The sequence below is a fragment of the Cydia pomonella genome, chromosome 9, assembly GCF_033807575.1.
Source record: "Cydia pomonella isolate Wapato2018A chromosome 9, ilCydPomo1, whole genome shotgun sequence".
NCBI classification, from domain to species: Eukaryota; Metazoa; Arthropoda; class Insecta; order Lepidoptera; family Tortricidae; genus Cydia; species Cydia pomonella.
In genome coordinates this window covers 2,776,408-2,801,583 of record NC_084711.1, presented here as the reverse complement: position 1 = coordinate 2,801,583, position 25,176 = coordinate 2,776,408, and the positions used below count along the sequence as shown (strand labels likewise).

The 25,176-nt window shown below is 39.5% G+C and overlaps 3 protein-coding genes across 3 annotated transcripts in view; 2 read left to right on the top strand and 1 right to left on the bottom strand.

The window, feature by feature from the left end:
- The first annotated feature begins 282 nt into the window (after positions 1–282).
- Positions 283–15,742, top strand: LOC133520982 (uncharacterized). Its single transcript, XM_061855702.1, has 14 exons — positions 283–608; positions 1,271–1,389; positions 2,958–3,226; positions 3,708–3,895; positions 4,400–4,554; positions 5,572–5,808; positions 6,121–7,389; positions 7,880–7,972; positions 8,144–8,251; positions 8,525–8,707; positions 9,995–10,098; positions 11,804–11,951; positions 14,439–14,520; positions 14,927–15,742. Exons 1-14 carry the CDS (start codon positions 521–523, stop codon positions 15,037–15,039), a joined length of 3,156 nt encoding a protein of 1,051 aa, XP_061711686.1. The 5' UTR covers positions 283–520; the 3' UTR covers positions 15,040–15,742.
- A 4,981-nt stretch (positions 15,743–20,723) lies between these two features.
- Positions 20,724–22,005, bottom strand: LOC133521104 (zinc finger protein 821-like). Its single transcript, XM_061855868.1, has one exon. The coding sequence runs from the start codon at positions 21,833–21,835 to the stop codon at positions 21,164–21,166; it is 672 nt and encodes a 223-aa protein (XP_061711852.1). The 5' UTR covers positions 21,836–22,005; the 3' UTR covers positions 20,724–21,163.
- A 144-nt stretch (positions 22,006–22,149) lies between these two features.
- LOC133521101 (GTP-binding protein 1) overlaps positions 22,150–25,176 on the top strand; it is a 28,498-nt gene continuing 25,471 nt past the window's right edge. Inside the window, exons 1-2 of the mRNA XM_061855864.1 lie at positions 22,150–22,293; positions 22,493–22,685. Coding sequence (XP_061711848.1) covers positions 22,587–22,685 — 99 coding nt within the window. The 5' untranslated portion in view covers positions 22,150–22,293; positions 22,493–22,586. The remainder of the gene's footprint in view (positions 22,294–22,492; positions 22,686–25,176) is intronic.

The window sequence follows — 25,176 nt, the reverse complement described above, 5'->3', positions numbered from 1 at the left end:
ATTATACTTTTCAGAGACGTTTTTTAGAATTTTAACCAGTCAATTCTCGAAATAATTCACGAACGGTCGTTGGCTTAGCCGGTGTTGCTCGAAGGTCGTTGGCGTTTGTTGAGTCGTCCAGACAGGGCCAACGAAGGCCGGCGATACCCTTTCGTTGGCGTTAGTTTCGTTGGCTTAGTGTGTACGCACTGGTACGCACCTAAAAGAAAAAGGTGTCAAAAATTAAATAATGTACGCGCGAACAAGACGAGCCGAGAGTGTAACGATTAGGTCGGCGAGCTGACGAGCTGTGGTCGAGACCGACACGAGACGAGCCGCGAGCCGAGCCACGAGGCACGAGTGTAAATGACTATAAAAGATGCCTCTATTGCGTCAGTGTCAGTCATGACTGTCAACTCAGCTGTCTCAATTTGCATTTATTGATACGCTGTTTGTCTGCTATTTGCGATCAAAATAATAATTACCACGTCCACTGTGTCAAATAATAGTTGTGATTACATTGTCTTAGTGAATTTTAACAATGGGTGCCCTGGCCAGCAGGCAGAACGCTGGTGTTGAGGAGGCTGATGTCGTGTCGAATCATGCATACAAATATCCACCTCGCTCAGGTAAACCTGGTGACCTTATACTCCTATTTATATTATCCTTTTGTATTGTTCACTTGACGATGTCGAAATTGGTGATTATTGCGTTTGAATAACCATCTAAGCGCTGCGAGTATACGTTGGATGATTATATTGATTATCTCCCTATTTATACAATTTTTGTTTAAATTACAATAATAACGGTTTAAAATCATTCCTAAGTATAGCATATTCAGAGCTACAATATCGTTACAACTCCAGCTTTTTTGTAGTTATAGTATGATCATATTATTTATAACCAGATAGTTTGTTGTTATTAGTTATGTAGTGTTTAATTTATCTTATGCTGTACCTAATACAATTGCTACAATAAGCATTGAAGTACGCTTGTTGTACTAAACTGAGCTAGTTTTAAACTTTTGCATAAACTTTTATTAAAAAAAAACACAAAATTATTTATGTCAAACATTGTCCATATTGTGTTAGTAACATACTTATACTTAAATCTAGGGTTAGTATAATATGAAATTAACGAATACAAATTCTTACATAATGGGGCAAGTCGCTGCACCTAGTGCTTTAGCCATGGCCACTTATTTATACTTTTTTTTAATACTTGGTAAGATAAAAAGTAAAAACCATTTTCTGGAATTGAATAAAACATATTATAATGAATACCATTTTAGGCAACTACTTTGGCAGCCACTTCATCATGGGTGGTGAGCGATTTGACACACCTCAGCCTGAAGCTTACTTATTTGGAGAGAATGCAGACTTGAACTTTCTGGGCAGCCGCCCAACTCCTGTAAGTTACTAATTTAGTAATATTATATGAAGAAAAACAATGAATGTCAAACAGTCATTAATAAAATGTTACCATAGTTATGAATTAACTTTGTAGTACTTACTTTTGCTATGTCTTTTAATGTCAAACCAGCACTGATTTTAATTTGCATTATTGCACAAAATATAATCAACAAGGTACTAATGGCGGACTTAATTCCAAATGACATTCTCTAGCAGTCAATCATAGGGCAAAACTGGGATACAGTTGGTGCAGAGAGAATAGCATGTTGAATAAATTAAAAAGAAAAGCAAAATTATTAATAAAATTATATCATGATAGTCTCCAAAGCATGCAGGGTATACAAATTTTTGTACATATTCCACAATACACTGTAAACTCCATATAACGTCTACATTTGTTGGCTATAGTTGGTTTATTTTAGTATTAATTTCTCTCCATATAACAAAAACTATAGCGTCAAAAAACGTCCAGTCCCTTGAGTGTCACTATATAGTGTTTACTTTACACTGAATTTTGAACTGAGTAATGAAGGGTTCCAAGTTAAAAAGCAAACAAATGCTTAACAGTCTCTTGACGTGAAACAATGACTAGAACCTTTACAGCTCCAAATTTTATTAATAAGTATTATTATCTTTCTCAGACCGTGAGGACCTTTCACATCTCTCTATAATATTGTATAATACATTTGACTTATCAGATATATACTAGCTATGTATTCTGTAACATTAGGTTATAAAACTGTTGGCTAAACAGGCTTAAAGCCATTTATTTAATATAAATTTCATTTTGTCACTTTGAGAAACTTTACACTTCCAAATCTTATTAGTGTTAGTACTCTGACATCGGGGACCTTTTACATCTCCGAAGTTTATTAACCATAGAGACTATATATCTCTGTTATACTGTAGTAATTATTTATTTTAAGATTATTATAATGTAATGTTTACCCAGGTATTGGCTGTTGTATTTATAAATGTTGCTTTGTATTTTTCATGTCACTAGTCACTATATGATGTTATGGTAAATATTGTATTTGATTTGTAAAAGGGCCTTTGAGGCATAGTTGCAGAGTGAATTTTTGAATTTCGAAAAATGCTTCTGGGGAGGCTAGAGTTACCTAATATCTAGTAAATGCTAGTCCCTAGAAAACTTTAGACTTCAATCAAGAACCAATGTCATAATATCAGCAGGACATAATGGAATAGGCAATTAATATTTTTGTCACCATAACAGCAATACTCTTAATTGACCATGCATAGTCCATATATGTTAAGTTAACAATCTGGACAAGAGTACTTCTATCATGTCATAATCAATATAATAATCAAATCCTTGGTTGATTGATCAAATATTTGTGAATCAACTTTAGCTTTTGATGAGCTCATAGCCTAGTCGGTAGTGATCCTGCCTACGAAGCAGGACATCCCGGGTTCACATCCTGGGCATTTATTACTGTGTTTATCATAATTAATATTGAGCTTATTGTGGAACTAGGTTCACCTGTGAAAATTATCCTATAATTTTTATTTTTTTATCAACTTTACTAATCTACACACATTTTTCAGTTCCCATACCCACCACCACAATCAAACGAGCCGACCAAAACTCTCAAAAGCCTTGTAAACATTCGCAAAGAGTCGCTTCGTTTTGTCCGCTGCCCAGAGCCAGTGGGCAAGTTGGTAGAAAACAACAAGATCGGAGACGGCATGATCAAACCCGTGGAGAACGGGAAGGGGACATATTATAATATAGAGTTTACCTTTGACTGTGATGCTAGGATTGCCATCACTATATTCTATTTCTGCACTGAGGAAGTTACTCCAACTGGTGTTGTGTAAGTAGAACTTAGAAATTAAAATCCATTTTCTATTCCACAATAGTTTAAATAAATACCTATGGTCATATTGATATAAGGGATACAATAATGTCCTCTATTGTTATTGTTAAATTGGTTTGATTGTAAATCAGTTTTTTTTCAAAAACATAAGTTAAATACCTGCTTGCATATTTGTTGCTGATAATGGTATAAGATAAGATATAAGAGTACAATTTTTTGTATTAATAATGGGTATGTGTCTATTATGTTAAATTTGCAATATTTTCAGGTTCAGCTACACGTTTTGTAGTGAATATGTAGGTCATAAGGAACAATTTTTACTATGAGACCAACCTATAAATTGTGAAATAAGGTGGTCTTCCTATACATATAATAGTGAAAGTTCTTGTTCACCTCTCAAAGTGTGGCTGGCTCAAACATTCCTGTATATCTATTAGTATAAAACTCCATCCTAAATATCAACATAATTCCCCAACAGGTACTACCCCCGTGACCCAGCCATGACCTCCCAAACATACCACTACAAAAAGGGCGCGAACCAGCAGTTCTGTCAGCTGGCACATGTCTTTGACCCCTCCCGACATGCTGACGAGGAGTTACTGTACAACGCAGACACGGAGATCATCCCCGTCGCTATTTACTGCGTTGTTGACGAGGGCCAAGACGGTAAGTGTTACCAGTTTCAGGTTCACTGAAGGGACCACTGCTAAGAATAGAGTACTTACTATGTGGACATGAAAATCAGTGGCATTGGTGAGTATCCCTATCATCATAAAGGTCTTTTCTAGAGGCTAGCAAAATGCGGTACAAGTAATGTACAACTGTTTTGTCCTTCGGAGCAGAAATAGTTGTAGTTCGTCAAGTAGGTAGTATATTTCTACCTATTCTTCTATTCTTGGGGTGGGGTGGGAGGAGGTTACTCAAGCTGACCAGGAGGATTCATTGGAAGAAAATGTTTCGAGCCCTACACCCCAGCTGCTGACTTTCTCTGAAACCTGTTGGAAGGTAATTTCTATTAACAAATAAATGGATTTTAATACTTTTGTAGAAATATTTCTTTGTATAGGTACAAAGAAGAATAAGAATAAGACAAGCGGTTTAGTTGGACTTAAGAGACTCATGGTATTTAGAAATGAAGGTTTTAAGTAATCTATTAATAATTTGTTACAGAAATCCGTCAATCGCACACTACGATTGCAGTAGTGGAGAAGCATTCAGACGGCACTTACGTATTAAAGGCCCTCAAACAGAAGCTGTTCGTAGACGGGCTGTGCTACCTGCTCCAGGAGATCTACGGCATCGAGAACAAGAATCTCGACACTAAGGTAACCTAATCATACGTTGCGAGTGACCGTTCTACAACTAATATATGGAATGCTATTGGCGACAGTGGCGTAGCTAGGCGTGGGCGAATGGGGCGTTCGCCTGCGGCCTCGCACTTATGGGAGGCCCGCAAAGCCAACATTGTTATTACCTTGGGAATACACGCCTAAAAGGGCCTCCCAGGTTCCGCCCACGGCTAGATTAGTTCACGCTATGTCACTGATTGGCGAGTGCTTTCCTTTAGAAACAGCAAGTGCACACTACCAGCGCTCGTGGATTAGAGTAAAAACACCAGAACATTATTTAAATACAATGTTTATTTTATTTAAAAGCAAAGCAAACAGGCAAAATTGTACAATAAAGTAATGAATTTGGATAATACACAGCCAAAAAAGTTTAATCAGGAATAGCAAGATATTACGTGACGCGGTTCGCGCTAAAAACCGAACTGACAGTTAAATGGAAGCCACGCCACTAGTGATGTGACACGGCAGTATTTGCATAGTGATGTCTGCAATTTACCGATGAATGGTGTTGCTGCCTTTTAATATATGCCGCTCTTTCAGTCACACGAGATTTACAAGTAATTAATAGTACATCTTTACCGACTTTTTTGCGTGAGAAAATACTTCCATCTTATTTTACCACTGGTGATCCGGACAGATGTCGCAAAACTTGTAAGGTAATAAACAAGCCAAGCATTGTCTTTTGAAACTAGGTTTTGTAGGCCTGCCTTACTGATTTTAACCCTTTATAGGGTACACTTAGATATTATATGGGCAAAATGACTATACTATAACATCGTTTTTTTCTTATGTCGAATATTTAGGACTTTAAAGAGGCGACGAGGCTTGGATTGTGTTTTTTTTTTTTAAATCTGGACCGTAAAAGTATTAATGACAAACTCTCTTAAACTACTTAAAATGTATACTTGAGGAAATCGTTGTTTTGTTGAGGAATTCTTCGCGGAAGCAAAAAGTGATTTTGCTACCCTGTACTTAAAGTCCATTTTTCCTCAGCCAACCTCCGACGAAGAAACCGAAGAAGGCGGTTCGGAATGCGTAATCTGCATGTGCGACGTCCGAGACACCCTCATACTGCCGTGCCGCCATCTTTGTCTGTGCAACTCGTGTGCGGACTCTCTCCGGTACCAGGCGAACAACTGCCCGATCTGTAGAGCGCCGTTCAGGGCATTACTGCAGATCAGGGCTTTACAACGGGCCACCGCGCCCCCGCCCCCCGCGAGCCCGCCGCTGGTGAGTGATAGAGACACGCATACTGTAGCTATCTCTGTCTGTGCAACTCCGGTACCAGAGATCCGGTGGCAGAGATACCTCTCGAGCTGTGCCGACTTATCTGTGTTCATAGTCTATACAACTCGTAATCCAGGATAACTGTCGTGCCACGTTCCAGATTCTGCTGCAGATCAAGCTCTGCGTTGATGGGTAAGGACAAATTTGCGTCGGTCTTATCGTATTGAGGGTGTATCTAGAGCAGGTGAATGCGTCACTTAACTATAACGTGACGTAAAGATTTTTTCGGGGTTTTAACCACTCGTATTTTTCCAGGGAAGCATGGAGAACATCCCAGCAGGCTATGAGCCAGTGTCCTTAATAGAGGCGCTGAACGGCCCGCACCCCGCGCGCGCCCCGCCCGCGCTCGCCCCCGCCATCGCCAGCCCCGACACGGACACCGCCTCGCAGGTACTTGTACACAGCACGGACCACATCCCACCCCTTCACAAGCACCTTGTGTCCCTCATACAAGCACTCGCCCCGCCCGCGCTCGCCCCCGCCATCGCCAGCCCCGACACGGACACCGCCTCGCAGGTACTTGTACACAGCACGGACCACATCCCTCCCCTTCACAAGCACCTTGTGTCCCTCATACAAGCACTCGCCCCGCCCGCGCTCGCCCCCGCCATCGCCAGCCCCGACACGGACACCGCCTCGCAGGTACTTGTACACAGCACGGACCACATCCCACCCCTTCACAAGCACCTTGTGTCCCTCATACAAGCACTCGCCCCGCCCGCGCTCGCCCCCGCCATCGCCAGCCCCGACACGGACACCGCCTCGCAGGTACTTGTACACAGCACGGACCACATCCCACCCCTTCACAAGCACCTTGTGTCCCTCATACAAGCACTCGCCCCGCCCGCGCTCGCCCCCGCCATCGCCAGCCCCGACACGGACACCGCCTCGCAGGTACTTGTACACAGCACGGACCACATCCCACCCCTTCACAAGCACCTTGTGTCCCTCATACAAGCACTCGCCCCGCCCGCGCTCGCCCCCGCCATCGCCAGCCCCGACACGGACACCGCCTCGCAGGTACTTGTACACAGCACGGACCACATCCCACCCCTTCACAAGCACCTTGTGTCCCTCATACAAGCACTCGCCCCGCCCGCGCTCGCCCCCGCCATCGCCAGCCCCGACACGGACACCGCCTCGCAGGTACTTGTACACAGCACGGACCACATCCCACCCCTTCACAAGCACCTTGTGTCCCTCATACAAGCACTCGCCCCGCCCGCGCTCGCCCCCGCCATCGCCAGCCCCGACACGGACACCGCCTCGCAGGTACTTGTACACAGCACGGACCACATCCCACCCCTTCACAAGCACCTTGTGTCCCTCATACAAGCACTCGCCCCGCCCGCGCTCGCCCCCGCCATCGCCAGCCCCGACACGGATACCGCCTCGCAGGTACTTGTACACAGCACGGACCACATCCCACCCCTTCACAAGCACCTTGTGTCCCTCATACAAGCACTCGCCCCGCCCGCGCTCGCCCCCGCCATCGCCAGCCCCGACACGGACACCGCCTCGCAGGTACTTGTACACAGCACGGACCACATCCCACCCCTTCACAAGCACCTTGTGTCCCTCATACAAGCACTCCGTAATAAATGTTTTCATGCTCTGTAGCACGGACCGACCGCGGATTGATAGAGCCGAGCCGTCGCCTACTAGCCTGTTCAGGCATATGTTACACCAGCAGTGGCAGCATGGTTCCATTTTTATCGCTTGTCACTATGCCCGTCACTTTCGCACTTACATACTTGTTAGAACGTGACAGGCATGTGACAAATAATAAAGAGCCGACCATCTTAGACGAGAAGCTTGAACATTACGTTCGATGTTTTGAACACGACATTGTCTTCGTAATCCCGGAGAAACACTGGCTAATTACACTAACAACTGCCAGGTTTGCGATTGTATCGTATATTGTATTATATTGATCGTTATCTACTTGAATATTTTGTCACTGTGGCACTGTGGATTCTTGGGATTCTACTATCAGTATATTTTATTTGTACAGGCGGCGGAGATCCTGAACCGCTGCAACCTCGAGCGCAGCTCGTCCACCAGTCTCGGCAGCGCACTCAACAACACACATGCCCTCACACCAGAGGTAAAGTCAAGCATTGCCGGGTCTGCCACTATGTGGCCCAAATAACTGACTTCAACTTTACGTTTCACGTAAATAAATAAATTAAAATAATAAGTCTCAATGCCTATAATTCCAATAATAAATAAAAACACTTCATTCACATTTTTTAGTATATATTTTTTATTGTCTCAGTTCCGCATGTCGGTGCTCTTAGCGCGTGAGCAGGATGGAAGACGCGAGCGCGCCGCCAGCCCGCTCCTGCGCGAGCCCGCGAGGGTCAGCCCTGAAGCTGTCAATAAGGTACGGTTTTATAAAAAAAAATATCGTTTGTATCACCTACTTGTAAAGTTCGATTTTTTCGTGATAATGAATTATCCAAATAGTGCTAGCACACCGAACGCACTGTGACTCAACATAGCGGGTTACATGGGCCATGAATGTTACAATTCGTACGCTGTTTTCTGCGTGTGAAAAGTTTACTTTTGACTGTGATATCGTTTGCGTTATCTGTAATTAGTGATTTGTGAAAAAAAATTCAAAGTTAAAAAAATATCTACCTTATTTTATTTCCAGTCATCCCTAAGCCTCGAGTACCCCGCGGAAGCGTCCGTCCACGAACCGAGCTCCGAAGACGAGGGCTCGGCCGAACTAGCTCTCGCTGAACCCGAGCCTGCTGAAGAACACGAGCCTGATAGTGATGCTGAGCGACTGTCGCCTCTATTGACACAGCCACAAGCCCCATTACAGCCTAACGGGGTAAGTGTTGTAATAATAAAGTTATTACTGTTTTGTTTTTTACATTTTAAAAACACGCATCCACTAAGAAAAACCCAGACAACCAATTATTATAGCCGCGGGCCGCCTCTACGCGACCCGGTCAGCAACATTTCAGGTTGTTTATGATCGTGCGAAGTGCTTAATGAAATCAAAGACGAGAAAGAAGATCTCGTGCCTGCACGTACAGCTTATATTGCACATTTTTTTTTATTCTATGTCGGTGACAAACAAGCATACGGCTCGCTTGATGGTAAGCAGTCTCCGTAGCCTATGTACGCCTGCAACTCCAGAGGAGTTATATGCGCGTTGCCATGTTATATTGAATGAACGAATATTAAATGTTTCTGCATGGCAGAATAAATTGTGCCTTTAACTTTTTTTTTAATAATTAAAGAGGGAAATTGTTTTTGACTTGAGTGCTGGTTGATGATAACTTTACTTGTTTCTTCGCATGTTTGGAGAAAAGCACTAGGTATATGTATATGCCTCGGCAGGAACAGCAATTCGTGAATTCGTCTTCCTTGACGGACTCCGCTTCGAATCGAAACTCGACGAATTGCTGTTTCCCGGCCTCTGCAATAATGTACTATCTAATAACGTTTTTTAAAAAAAGATACTTCAAGATTTTCTAACGCTAAAGAAAAAGAAGTATAAGTCTTGCAAGCCAAAGTTTGTTAGTAGAGGAAGGAAGTAAATTTAGAAAATGCAGGCGCGTTGGGTTCGACCCTCAGACTAATTTTAAATTGCGCATCTTTTTCTTGTAGGCTTTAAATATAGAGTGTTAAGGTAAAAAAAAACTTAAGTAAGTCTCCTATTGTATGTAGTTGTGACGTGTTCGAATAGACAATACATGTTTAAAAGACACACACAAACAAAACAAATGTCTATTCGAACACGTCACAACTACATACAACAGGTGACTTACTTAAGTTTTTTACCTATACTACACTTTTTATTTGTTATTACTATTTATCTATTTCTATTTTTTGGTTGGATGTATTTTTGTAAAATCGATAAGACAACTTAGAAATTCCATTCTTAGTTTAAGTAGCTATTTTCAAGTTATATGGTTTTCATACTCTAATGAAGGAAACTGTTAGTCTATAACTGTAATTACCCAATATTGTGCTCATTTATTATTATAAGAGACTGTTTCTAAATAAGGAAAATAAATAAATTGTCAAATTGGTTGTAATCTCAATAGTCCGCAATGTAACTAAAATCGCAGCCCTAATAGTAGTATCTGTACCTGTACCTGTCGTGCAGGTGGGCCACCTGGGCGGGCGCGCGCGCGCGCGCTCGCCGCTGCCGCCGCGCGCGCACATCGACGACCCCGACCCCGACGTGCCCGCCTCGCCCCGCGCGTGTGAGTACACTCTCGTCCTATCGAGCTCAACGCGAACCATTCAATGTTTGACTCGGTCGGTTCCTTAGGGAGATGTGCGTGTGTGGAGAGATGTAATATAACCACAATATAACAGAAGCTGTAACAATAACCGCTTGGAGCGAATTGCACTTGAGATTACTATAGTATTTTATGCAACCATGTAAAGGAATACGCCACGAGCATTTTTTGACCCACTCATACAACGTTGCATACAGTACTTTTACTACGAGTCAACAAAAATAAATCTTAATTTAGGTAAACAAAGCAAAAGTTTCTAGCAAATATACGCGAGCATACCTGGTTACGCGCCCGGCCCGCCCAGGCCCGGCCGGTTAGTGACACCTTCTCGTAACTCATGAGGCCCTGGTACTTGCTCTTTGCTGAATTAAATTTTTGGACAATTTTTTTCTCGATTTGGCCACAGTAGCCTATGGAGACTAACAAGCAACGCTGAGCGATCTTCGAAGTCTAAGGGTGTTGCTATATCACGGGTGTCTCATGTGTGTGATGTGTGTTTCTGACTTATGAAGAGAAACACACATTTTGAGGTCGATCGCCGTGAGCTCGGTGTCAGTGAAAACGCGTGAATCCGCGCAGGACCGGGTAAAATGGAATGCTCTTTGCGCCAAACTAGTAAGTAAGTAATTTATGAAGTAAGCACTCAAAAATGTAAACTGTAAGTCCTCCCGCACCGCCACGCATACCTAGAGTACCGACTAAGTACCTTGTTAGGTCTATAGTTAGTTACAGTTTAACCGGAGAATCTAAAACGTAGTATTCACAGAATTATACGATTTTTTATTTATCGATACATTCACAGGGAATGGTAAATCATCTGCTCGCCGACGTTAAATCTTCAGGCATGCTTGGTGTTGTTCAAGATTCAGAAATTCCAATATCATTGTACCATCATATCAGGCTGGTGTCATATTATTGATGATTTTTCGTCATCCGCTTATTACAGCGAAAATCATTACATCCTTTAGTTATGTATTAAAATAAATATTATTTACGACCCTGTACTAAATTTATTTTATCAAATATTGTTGCTTAATCAGCATCGATCGTGATAATCCAGATTCACAAAAAAACATTGCTTATAAGGCGAAAATCACACATATTAGGAAATTCCAACATGAGTAGACCATACCATACAAGTTACATTTTACCAAAATTTGTTATTTTCATTTATTATTGTACGGGTAAGGAGCAATAATACTCAAGATCGCCACCCTCATTGACTGGAGTATCATAGACGGTCTAAAGTTTGCTCATTGTCGCTGTTTTTTTTAGTATATAAAAAAGGCCTTTTTGAAACTTTTAGACCACAATTAATTTGATTAAAATATCGCTCAGTATTCTGAAAAAAAATGTCGCGAAATGAAGTGTCTGTTTATTTGAAGCTGCGCAGCAGAAAGATGTTCCATTTCAATCATAAAATTGAGGCTAAGTAATTAAGAATAAATTTCATTATTATAACGCCAACTAAATACGACTTAAGCTACACTGCCCAGACTTTACAGTAATAAAGTATGGAAATGTCTGATAAGTTATATTTTCATAGGAATTTGTGGTTTATGTCGGTACTTCGGTGGAGACTTAGTTTGGACTGTCTTGGGCAATTAATTTGCAAGCAAACCTCTCAAATAAAACACGTGAAAACGCGAACTTTAGACTGTATAGTATAGGGTGAATAGGGTTGGTAAAAGTTGGTTGTTGGTAAAAGCAGCGAGCTCGGCGGGCTCGGCGGGGTCGCCGCCGGCCGAGGACTCGGACTATTTCACGCCGGAGGACACCGCCACCACCATTCTGACCGTGCCCAAGCACAAACATGCTGTAAGTCTGCGTGCCGAGCGGGTGTAGGGGCTCTTACGACATTATTTTTCTGTGTGAACTCTGTGTAAACCAATCTGAAGTTATCTTAACTTTAATATTGGGGCGGGACCAAACTGGCAATCTGAAGACGGGGTAAGAAACCTTCAATTACGCTTAGGATTAAAACACTTCATTCATTAAAACGCTTACGCGTAAAATGTATAAACCCACAATCAAATCTTCACAGTCAAACATTACGATTCTTATAAAATTTGCGCTACTTTAATATGTTCACTCTCCCAATCTGAATTGTTAACCTTAAGGCTTTGTAATAGAGGCTTGCCGTGACGCATATACGGGTCATGGACAATGAACCCACCCGGAGCTCGTTAGAGTGGAATTTTTAAAGCGCGTATATAATGTTATTTTTGGACGACAATAATTTTATAAGACGCTCGAAAAAAACGAGATGGTTGTTCCCCCTCGTTTACACCAAGTTGTTACCAGTAGTTACTGGGATTTTTTCCCACCTTTTACCAGTGGTAACTACTTTGTTGGTGGTAACTACTGGGATTTTTCTCCGCAGTGGGAAAAAGGTGGGAAAAAAATTCCAATAGTTCCCACTGGTAACAACTAGCTGGTAATTAGTGGGATTACCAAATGTCCGGATTTCTTGAATTGGTCTGGTTTCGGCAGTTAATACCCCCTCTAACCCTGACTCCTAACTTAACACGGCACGGGGTGGGAGAATTGTAAATAAGTGGAGTCTCATATGTCGTAAGAGCTTTCTTGCATCAGCAGGCATTCTTGGTTTTTGACATCATGTCTTTTTGTAGCGGTGATATCGTTCTGTTGTTGTGGTTTAATTTGCGCATTCATTCTTCACGTAATACGTTATTTTTGTTTTGCATTGTGGTTATTATTTTGGTTCGTTCTTTTAAGTTGCATCACACAGCTATTTATAAACTATTTTTTAAGTCATATTTTTCATGTGGCATCATATTTAACTACCGTTGTCGTTACTGTGTACAGTTAACGATTTGTACACGTGTGAGACCTTATTCAATTAATAAACAAAAGTGCACTACACAGGTTATGTTAAGTAGTATAAGTTACAGATCATAAAATTGGACGTTTTATGCAATGACTAACCATCTTATGCTGTACTTTGGGTATTCTGTATTTAAATTTTGGGAAAAAACAGCTAAACACATGGTCCTTGCCTTGCGTGAAATGGCCAAACGTAAAGTAGTTACATTATCTACTGGTATTGTACGATATCTCTAGTTGTATCGTATTGTAAGTAGACAGGTGTGTATTTAATATATAACTCGTATTTCGTATCCTTATCGCTATGACGGCTATGAGATCTAGTGGTGGAGCATTCCACCATAGTCGAGTTTTGATTTCGCTCCTATATTTGTAATATAATATTACTAAACTAACCAAAAACTGACAACTGGGTATCTCGTAACTTTTCGTTCACAATACGGAATATTACGCAAAACTCTGCATAGAGGGCGCTACGAGCACAAATTGAGGGCCTACCGCTAAACACGAAATTTCGTTAACTGTCTCTCTATCACTGTTGCATATTCGAGTGATAGAGAGGCAGATATAGAAAATTAGATTTTCGCGATTCCCGGTAGACTCTGTAAAAAAAGCACCTTGGGGTCATCCATTAATTACGTCACACGAATTTCTAGGTTATTTGACCCGTCCCCCCCTCTTTGTCACACTTGGTCACATCTAGCAAACCCCTCCCCCCTGGTGTGACGTCACATTTTTGGCAATTTTGATATAAGAAATGTTAGTAATTTTATAACACAAACCCGACAATGGAAGAAAATTAAACGAAAGAAAAAGGATTATCGTTCCATAAATTCGTTATTTTACTTTGTTTACAATGATAAAAAAAATCGGTTACCGATGAAGTTAAAGTGACGACAGTGACGTCACAAAGTTTGTGACTGCCCCCTCCACTTGTCACGTCATGTCACATTGTAATGACCCCTTTCTTCCCCCTAAGCGTATTATGGAATTAATGGATGACCCCCTTGACGCATCAAAGTCATAGAGAAAACTTGTCAATAAACTGTTTAAGGCGTAGTACAAACAGCAACACTAACTGTCCATCGGTGGACCTTATGCCTTTTGTAATAAGGTCTACCGATGGACAGTTAACGGTGTGAGCGATGGTAGGTATGTACAAGTTAATCTAATAGTTCACAACTTTACAATATGTGCTATAGTTCGTGTCATCCACGATGACGCGCAGATTTGTCAAATCTAACCTTTAAAAACATGACAATATGAGTCAAGGCACGCGTCTTCGTGAATGACACGATCTATAGTGCTGCACTCTGGTGGCACAACATTGCAGTAATATCCCCTATTGCGTACTCTACTCACAGCAAGAGTGAAAGATATAGTAATATGACTTCATTTTAGTTATTTTTATTTTATTGAGTCGATTTGACTTGGCGTAACGATGACGTGTGATAATAGGAGCCGATGAGCAATGGGCCGGTGGCCGGCGACGGCACTCCGCAGCGCTGGGCGCTGCCGCATCGCGTCACTTCCTTGCCAGGTAAATATTATCACGTTTTTTACATGTATACAATAAGTTTTTTTTATTTGGGGGTAGCCTCTCGAATACATTTTTTTAATTTTTCGATGTCAATCAATAGGTATGTCCAGTCTAGATCTCAAAGTGGCAATACCGCAGTCAAAAATGTGTTTTGTACCGACTTATGGCGAAAGAATTATTTCGAAAAACATTTAATTATCTCTGAAACTAGACCTAATCCAGAAAATTTTATATGACATTTTAGTTTCTAAATATTACCAACGATGCTTAGTTAAAATGTCTCGCAATGCTCACGGGCACCTTGTATAAAACGTTGACTGAGTACCCACAACACAAGCCTGGCTTACCGTGTGACTTAGTCAATTTGTGTAAGAATGACCCTATATTTTTTTATTTATAATTTCAGGCACGCCGCTCTCGCAATCCTCGGTGCGTTCATCAGGTGACTCTTACAGCTCCACGTCGTCCACTCGTCAGCTGCTCGCGGCCGCGCCGTTGCCCGCCGACACCGCGTGCTAGCGCCAACCATGTATTTTAACCGCTTATGTAGCTATACCGCCGGGTAACACCTAGCCGGTAACTTGGTGTATCACGTCGGGCGACTTAGTTCCAAGTCCAACACGGCTCGCTAGCGCCGACCTACAAGGTCTATACCGCCTAACTAATAATCGTTGGGATACAGTGCTTCATTGATTGGTCTATGCGGTAAGTCAAATATGACGTTTGCCTATAATTTTAAGTTTATTGTCCGCAGGATATTTAAGAAAAAATGAAATAGATTTTTTGGTGTCGTTATGTAAATATGATTTAGCGTATTTAACTTACCGATGATTCTGATTACTGTTTTTGGAAATGTGGAACTTATACAGTTCATTATGAGTACTTTCAATATGCTTTGAGTGTTTTTTGTTTAAATATTGATTTACAGATGATTTACTTTTGTACTAGTATTACCTAATATTTAGCTTTATTGTATGTAAACATCAATTACCGATATCGATCTTTGCTCAAGTCTAAAAATCGATATGTCTATTTGATTATTAAAGATTAATTAAGTTTGGACTTGGAGTATTATGTAATTATACTACAGATCAAGTCACAAGAGCTGACGCGAAATTCGTAACATTATGTCTACCGGGAATATCGAAATTTCGTTATCTGCCGCTCTATCGCTCGAATGGGTACCTAATGATTCTCCGAAAATTCATTCGCAAATTATTGATTCGCAAACAACGATTCGCCGATTATTGATTCGCAAACAACGATTCGCCGAACATCATTTCGCAGTGATTCATTTGTAGGTGTAACTCTTAGTCTACTAACGTTACGCAGACTCATGGTTCACATATGTACAGTTCAGTACCCCTAGTGTAACTTTGATCGACATCATAACGTGACGAACGCGTTTGCGTTAAGTCTCATTTTGTATAGGATTTTGAGTTTCCAAAACGTCCCGCTTGGCGCGCTCTTTCGAAATCCAATACAAAATGAGACTAAACGCAAACGCGTACGTCACGTTTGGAAATCGAATTTATTTACACTAGGGGTACGGTTCGCTTATGTGTAAACTAGGTGTTGCCCGCGACTTCGTACGCGTGGATTTTTATATCGGTTGGTTGTTATATATTCTTTACATGAGTGTATTAGAACATTATACAGCAAAATATAGCAGTAGGGACGGTTAATAAATTGTTAATTATTATACAACGTCTAAGATTTCTTTGTCCCAACCAACGAAGTTTCAAGCCCCTAACTGAAAAAAATGTTCTCGATATAATCCCTCTCAGCCCCCTTCGAAGACTTTCAAGTCCACTATTAAAATACTGGCTCCCGATGCCAACTTTGAACCCTTTTTCATCGAATTAGGAGATTAATCCTAACTTTCAATCAACTTTAACTCTCTTAGGGAATACATTTATAACACGCTGAAATCACTTTTTGTTGTTTTCCATTATTGTGTCTTTTTACGTAATTCCAAGTTCTCTGTTTACAAATTTTTTGTTCCTGATGCAAACTTTAAAAGGAAAGTTTCCTAGCTTATTTTAGTAATGTTATATTAAGTATGCCTTTCTAAAAATGTTTAAAGCATTATTTGTACTGGATTCAAACTTTCGACCCCTTTTTAACCCTTTTAGAGAATGAATTTTTAAAAATGCTGAAATTACTTTTCTTATATTCTAATAATATATTATAGGACATTATTACACAAATTGACTAAGTCCCACAGTAAGCTCAATAAGGCTTGTGTTGAGGGTACTTAGACAACGATATATATAATATATAAATATTTATAAAAACTTAAATACATAGAAAACACCCATGACTTAGGAACAAATATCCATGCTCATCACACGAACAAATGCCCTTACCAGGATTTACACCCTGCCTTTTGATATGCTTAAATTGATTGATGATTGATTTGAATATGCCTTTAAACAAAGATACAAATCGCGCACTTACAAGAATGATTGATCTCCATACAAATATGCAACCCCTTTTTCACCACCTTGGGGGATAAATTTTAAAAAACGCTAAAATTTATTTTCTTCTTAAAAAAATACCTTTTAACGAAGTTTCAAGTTCCTAGCATAAAATAATATTTAAACCCCATACAAACTTTCAACCCCTTTTAACCCTTTTAGGGGATGAATTTTTAAAAAAGCTGAATTTACTTTCCTTGTATTTTAATAATATGTGTTTGTATAAAAATGCAAGCCCCGCACTCAAAAAATGTGAGATCAAGACATTTTCAGAAGATCATACAAACTTTCTACCCCTTTTTCACTACCTTGCGAAATCGATTTTCAAAAACACTGAAAACATTTTTCTTTCATTTTAATAAAATTCCTTTTTACAAAGTTTCAAGTTCCTAGCTCAAAATAAAACTTGAACCCCATACAAACTTTCGTCTCCTTTTTAACCCCTTTCCTTAGGGGTTGAATTTCCAAAAACGTTGAAATAACTTTTATTTGTAATCAGCATTCCTTTATAAGAAGTTTCAAAGAATTTGTAATGTATTCCAACTTTCAACCCCTTCTTAAGCCTGTTAGGGGATGAATTTTATAAAACCCTGAATTTGCTTTTCTTGTGTTAATAATATGCCCATGTATACCATGAGTTTCAAGTCCCGCGCTCAAAAAATTTTTTGATCTCCATACAAACTTTCAATCCCTTTTTCACCACCTTAGGGGATGAATTTACAAAAACGCTCAAATCCGTTTTCTTGTATTTTAATAATATATCTTTTTACAAAGTTTTGAAATCCTAGCTTAAAATAAAACTGGAACCCTATACTAAACTTTCATCCCCTTTTTATTAACTCCCTTAGAGGTTGAATTCTCAAAATCGCTTCTTAGCTCTTGTACACTTTATAAATGCAACCTAGGGTGTAAATTTCAACTTTCTAGCATTTGTAATTTCGGCTCTGCGTTGATGAGTCAGTCAATCAGTCAGCTTAGGACACGTGCATTTATATATATAGATAAGCGGAACTATTATTATAATTATTAGACGATTTCCATCTGACAGAGTAATCTTTCAAGGAATGTTTAGTCGAATAACGTTCCACATTTTATACATCGTTATTTGCGAAATATTTTATTTACAAAAAAAAGAAAACCGACTTCAAAAAGGATGAAATAAAATATGATCCTTTTTAGGGTTCCGTAGTCAACTAGGAACCCTTATAGTTTCGCCATGTCCGTCTGTCTGTCCGAGGCTTTGCTCCGTGGTCGTTAGTGCTAGAACGCTGAAATTTGGCATGGATATATAAATCAATAAAGCCGACAAAGTCGTACAATAAAATCTAAAAATTTTTTTTTTTAGGGTACCTCCCCTACACGTAAAGTGGAGGTAAAATTTTGTTTTCGCTTCAACCCTAGAGTGTGGGGTATCGTTGGAAAGCTCTTTCAAAACTAATGGGGGTTTTCAACCATAACTTTTTTGATAAAGTATATATTTGGAGATAATCGCTCCGAAAGAAAAAAAAATGTGTCCCCCCCCCCTCTAACTTTTAAACCATAGGTCCAAAAAATATGAAAAAAATCGTGGAAGTAGAGCTTAAGAAAGACATTAAATGAAAACTATAGCGGACATGATCAGTTTAGCTGTTTTTTGAGTTATCGCAAAAAGTTTTCCCTTCATAGTAAAAAGACTTACTTTAATTAGGTACTGATTATGCAAATTTGTCTATTTGTTTAACTCGGGTGAAAGGTACCGTTTCATCCCTTGGTTAACAATTTACTATACTTTAAGCTCCAGTTTAGCTTATTGTGACGGAAGAGTAACTACGGAACCCTACACTGAGCGTGGCCCTAAATGTATCAAAACCATGTTTATCCGACTCAAACTAAAAGTTGTTCTGTGGGTTAGTCATGTCTTAGTCTAGCCATAAATAAGAGGGAAGTTTTGCTAATCAGTATTAATGCCAAATGATTATTCGACCTATTTGTGTTTCGACCAATAGTTTCTCCGGTAATTGTGACAGTTACTAAATGATTATTATACGAAAAGTAAATATGCGTATCAATGTTCTGCGTACTGATTACTCGTGCAAACGACCATTATGCGTAATGACATTCTGCCAATCGTTACTCGGCCAAAGAACCTGTCGGCGTATCGAAAATCGGCGTATATTTTGTCGGAAAATCGCCCTATTGATTTTCCCGCTCGAATATGCAAGAGTAATAGTGGCAGATAATGAAATCTCGATTTTCGCGGTAGGCCCTCTGTTAACTTATAATTCGACCTTATTGCAAAGATATAAGAGTCATCCATGGTCAAGAGTTTTGCCTTACCTATATCTGTATGTTTTCATAGATATTTAATAACTCGGCGCTAACTTCTGTGAATTGATCTGTACATAAGTATTATTAAAGTGTAGGCTATCTTTTTCAATATATTATATTAGTTTTAAGGTTTCGAATTTTTTATATCATAAACCATTTACATATATTCTTCTTGATGACCCTAAAATATGTAGATAAATTAACATAATCCATATAAAAACAGAACACCTATTACGATTATATAACATGTGTTTGACAAGTCAATGTATAAAGTAGATATTAAATAAATAAATAAAAATAAATAAATAAATAAATATTATAGGACATTATTACACAAATTGACTAAGTCCCACAGTAAGCTCAATAAGGCTTGTGTTGAGGGTACTTAGACAACGATATATATAATATATAAATATTTATAAATACTTAAATACATAGAAAACACCCATGACTCAGGAACAAATATCCATGCTCATCACACGAATGAATGCCCTTACCAGGATTTGAACCCGGGACCCGGGGTGGGGATATTAAATGTAAGTATAATAGAATTAATAGACTGACAAAAACATTCCTTATCTTCAGGCACTGAATCTCAGAATAGAATGGTAGCTAACTTTAGCTAAGTTAACTTTATTGTGGTTCTATATCTATAAGTTTACTCATTTGAAATTTATTTATGGATGATTTTATAGAAAATGATTTCAATAAACTATAAGAATGTTAATTTTGTGTTTCATATCCTTGTTTTATTGGTATCCCTAAATCTTAACATTGAAAAAGAATTGCAGATTGTATAAGCTTATAGGCAGTCTCAAGCCTGTAAAAACAGTAAACAGATTTGGCACATAGACTGTGCCCTCGCCAAGCCAAGCATATTGACTAAAGTGTAGAGTTTGTGAAGTTAGGGCTTTTAGAGTTTCAAGTTTGGCTCTACAAGATATCTGATAACTTTTTGACAGTAACTTATGGTTTCGCATGAACATGTTTATGGTGGGATGATACATACTCCAACTGTGAGGGAAAGGGTATAGAGGTGAATGAGGGTGGTTAGCAATTCTACAGTATACACTTATGCAGCTTTTATATGTCTAATGACTTCTCCTAACAGTGTTGGAGACACCAGTCCAGTTTTTAACCTTTTGAACGCCGACGTCGAAGGAACATGCCGTGCCCCGGACACAGGCGATCACGATTATTTAAGCGAAATTGAACTTTATGGAGTCCCACGTTAGTCCCTATTGCATTGGAGAAACTGTCGGCTGTAGCCGTTGTTGGCGTCCTTGGCAAATCTTTCAGATGTCGGCCATAGCCGACGGTGGCAGTTTAAAGGTTAATGGACAAAACTATATCCAAGAAAGTGTATATACAAGTGTCTTCACAGTCAGAAACTAAGAGAAAAATAATATGACAATATATGTCACTAAAACATACAAAATGCATTTATTACGATCTTTTGAAAGGTACACATGACAATTTCAATCTCAATTAAACTTGTAAAAATATGTGCCGAGATAAACACTCATGACCTCACGGGTACTATGCTGCTCTACATTAGCAAACCTCACAGTATACATAAATAAATACTCTATAAAAACATAGAATATGCTATTACATAAAAAAAGCAGATAATTATTTACAATAACACTAATATAATATTAAATTCAGTTATTGCATAATACACATTCTATAAAGTTAGAATAAAGTAAACTTCCATAAACAATCCTATTCAATTCCTAATGTCACCCGGACAAATCCCACAATCAAATAGACCTTCTGTCACAATAAAAAGGATAACACCATAATTTTTGGTAGCTAACTCTCCAGTGGTCACTACAGATCCTGCTTAGGTGCTCTCAACTTTGGTTGTTCATGTCATTGTTCAACTGCGGAAAGTTGGGCTCTATAGGGGGATGGGAGTTAGCAGCACTGTTAGAGATTTTCTTGAGGGCCTGTCGGCGCGCTGCGTAGGCTGACATCCGTGCCAGGCGCGTGCGGCGCTGCTCGGGAGTCTCGCTGGCAAGACGCCGTGCAGCATACGCCGACATGCGCGACAGGCGCCGCGCGCGCTGCTCGGCGCTTTCGTGCGCCAGCCGTCGCGCCGCGTACTCTGACATGCGCTTGAGGCGCAGCGCACGCTGCTCCGGCGTCTCGTTGGCGAGCCGCTGCGCGGCGTACGCCGACATCTTGGCCAGCCTTGCAGCCCGTTCCTCGTCTGTTTCGCTCCGTGGCCCCGAGCCCTTCCTCCTGCGCCGACCGGCGGCACCCGACTCTTCGATCAGCAGCGGGTCCTCTGGCCCCGTTGATGACCCGTCGTCCCCGTACTCCTGGTACGATCGCTCCATGTTCGGCTCCTCCTTCACGCCGCCGAAGGGCATTTGGATAGCGTCCATACTAAAATCCGAAGTATTCATATCTCTGTGTGCATCGATCTGTTCCGTTTTTATTGTAGAGATCCACTCGTCGTTCGCTTTCGCTATTACCATTTTCTTCCAAGAACAATCGGATGTACTAAAATCTTCACCCATATTGATTGTTCAAGGACAGCGATATCCAAAGAACCATAGTATCGAATCGATATCACGAATTACAGTTCTTCTTTGTATAAAATTCAATAAATTATAAAAGAAATCACATCCTCTACTTGTTTACTTTTTCGACGTTTTCATGGCGTACACAGATACAATAAGAAAACCAAAAGAAGGCTTACTCAATCTCGCCATGCATTAAGTCAATAAATTAATTTCTAATGTTGGCACTTCTTAGTTTAATCGCAATTTCTCTTACATTACTTTTCCTATTTCAGTCACAGTTTTAATCGAGAATTTAGAAATGAAATCAGATAGGGCATTTTTGTAAAACGATGAAATACGCCGTACTAGAAAGGAAAATGTCGAGTTGAGTTGTCAAAAAGTTGGCATTTTTTCCATCTGTTATTGGTGTAGCGAGCTATTTTCATTAGTTAACGACGATTAATTTATAACTAGTGAGTTTTATTGAATTACAATAAACACTAATTTATCACCTTGCCAAAAAGCTTCATACGTTTACAAATCTATTTTCGTAACTTAGCGCTGTGAAATAGTCGTAGTATTTTTTGTCGCTATTCCGATTAAATTTTGTTCATTATTTAGTATTCAATTGACATTGCCTGACTTTTAATATCTTGTTTTGTTTATTTGTAGCGAATACAAACCTGGAAGTACGAGTTGGGTCTAGTTATGTGATGACATAATTGTGTAATAAGAAGTGTTGTTATTCCCGCGATCTGAACTGGACATGGACAACGACGCGGAGTCCCCCGCAGCGGCGGCGCCGCTTCCGGAGATGGAGGGCTACAAAGAGAGTGAAACAGACTATTCCAGCATCAGGGGAAAGGTGGGTGGTCACTTTTGTTTCCAAACATATGTTTCCCGCTTTAAAGTCTCGTGTGTTCTCTCGTGCTAGTGGTGATCAGCCCAAAACCGTGAAATAACAGTCCACTAACGTTGGTTAACTCTTTGCCTCGTTTTCCATAGTAGTTTTCTTTTTTAAATCATATTCATACTAGGCCACTGGTGGTAAATGACCAAGGTTTTTGTTGCTGAACCATGGCCTGAAACATTGTTTACTTTTGTTTTCAAGTTTCATTGGTGTGTCTCCCACCTATGCAGATATATATTTATTTAATAGCAGCGTTTTACCTTACAATAAAACGCTTATTAAGCGAAATACCTTATTTGAAGCCTATTTAATATTTGAGAGTGCGATGCTGTTTGACAGATGACGTAGCGGTTCACTATAGGCTGACACCTACCCCCTTTGTACTTGTATTTCAAGTTTTAACCCCCTCCACCAGGCGCCCGTGGCCCGCGGCCGCGGAGCTCTTCATTGGGTCTCAAAATATAAATAAAACGAAGTTGCAATATACCACATTCGAAAAAGGATTGCATTTGATATTATTTATTATTTCGTTTTCAATATGAAGAGACATACCAGTTGACTTGTATGTATAGACTATAGATGTTGCTTATTGCAACCTGCATGGTAGGAGAAAACGCAGTGAGTTAAAAATACCCTCGGGCATTATATAAGTGATTTGGTTTATTGCAACTGAGTGTTGTAGCCACAGGCGAATTTAAAAATATAGGCTTCAAATAAGGTATTTCGCTTAATAAGCGTTTTATTGTAAGGTAAAACGCTGCTATTAAGCTTCTGTACCGTTATTTGAAGCCTATTTAATATTTGAGACGTGTCTGTGATCGCCTGGTGGTCAGAAAACGCCAATGTGATTAATTTATACTGATATGTGAAAATGGTGGAGACAACAAGTACAAGTGTACTTAACAATCCGGGTACATGGATGAATGTGAAAAGGCTTAAAGTGTGCAGTGACATATTTTACTTTACAATGTTATTTATAGATAGGACCTATAAATATAGAAAACAGTATGTTTATTAAAATAAATTATGAAAACATAATTATACTTTTTATTTTATCCATCCAACAATAACATTGCGATCATTATATGTGTTTCAATACTTTCAATTGATTTCAAGGTCCACATTCTAACAAACTGACTCATATTTGACCTTATATTACCTTGCCAAAAAGAAAATAAACTTGATTATTGACACTTTAAAGTGTCTTTTACCCAGATATGGTTACCAAATATTGGTATTTACTTATGAGGCAGGATACAATTTAACTTATAGGCTCACAAAAACGATTTTTATATACATTTTTCAGAGCTTCGCTTGTTTGTTTTCCAAAAATCCTACAGTCTTAAGGGCAAAGTAAATCATATGAAAAGTGCACTTATCACAACATGCAATATTGTCTATTATATTGTAGAAGTAATCAAGCTCTCAGACAATTAATTAATGGATTAACCTAAGCTGTCCTTATTTTCCCGCTTTTGAACATTCTTGAATAACAAATAGACAGTAAGTGATATAGTAGGTTAATTTGGTAGCGCTATTAACAGCTTTATGTTACTCATCCCAAAGAGTTCAACCCGTTACCACTCTCACCGTTGTAGTTGTGTACAGTGCATAGCCATTCAGAATGTAAATAAGCTCGTAGAATATCCAATTTTCAATCATAATACACAACAAGTCCCCAATCCGCATTGGGCTAGCGTGGGGACTATAGCCCGAGCCCTCTCGCACATGAGAGGAGGCCTGTGCCCAGCAGTGGGACGTATATAGGCTGAATTATATTATATTATATAATACACAACAAATCCTATTTGCTGTAACCATTTTAATTTTTCTTTGATATTCGCTACGATATTGGTAGTCTTACCCCAGAGAGTATTCTAAAATATTTTTGGGCCTAAGCCCATACTTTAACCAGCCTATAATGTGGTTTTATTTTATTACATGTACAATAATTAGGGCCAGTATGGTAAGAACATGACCTTTATCAATTCAATGCCTGCAATACAGCAAAAATAATACTAGGATTTTCCTCTTGGAGGTATCATTATTACGAGTATCATGTTGAAATTATGTACCATCATGCAAGATGTATAGGTATATTTAAGGCTTTCACCTGAATATACTTACTTGGCCTTTAGTTTCATGCATATTAAAAACATAAAGTGACTGATTAAAATCTTAAACAAGATCTGTATTATTGGCACTAAAAGCTCGTCAATTTCAGTTAGTGAGCTACAATTTAATCTTGAAAACTCTGCCAGGAGAGTGCCCTCCCGCTTGGTTCTTTGTATCGTCTGGTATTTCACATATTACAATGTCTGCGTTCCTGATAAGCCAAGGTTAGGCCTGTGCGTAGATGATAGATTTACGTTCGCTAAAGTGTTTTAATAAATTACAATTCGCATAATTTAACACATATAAGTAATAGCCATTCTAACTGGTAGTC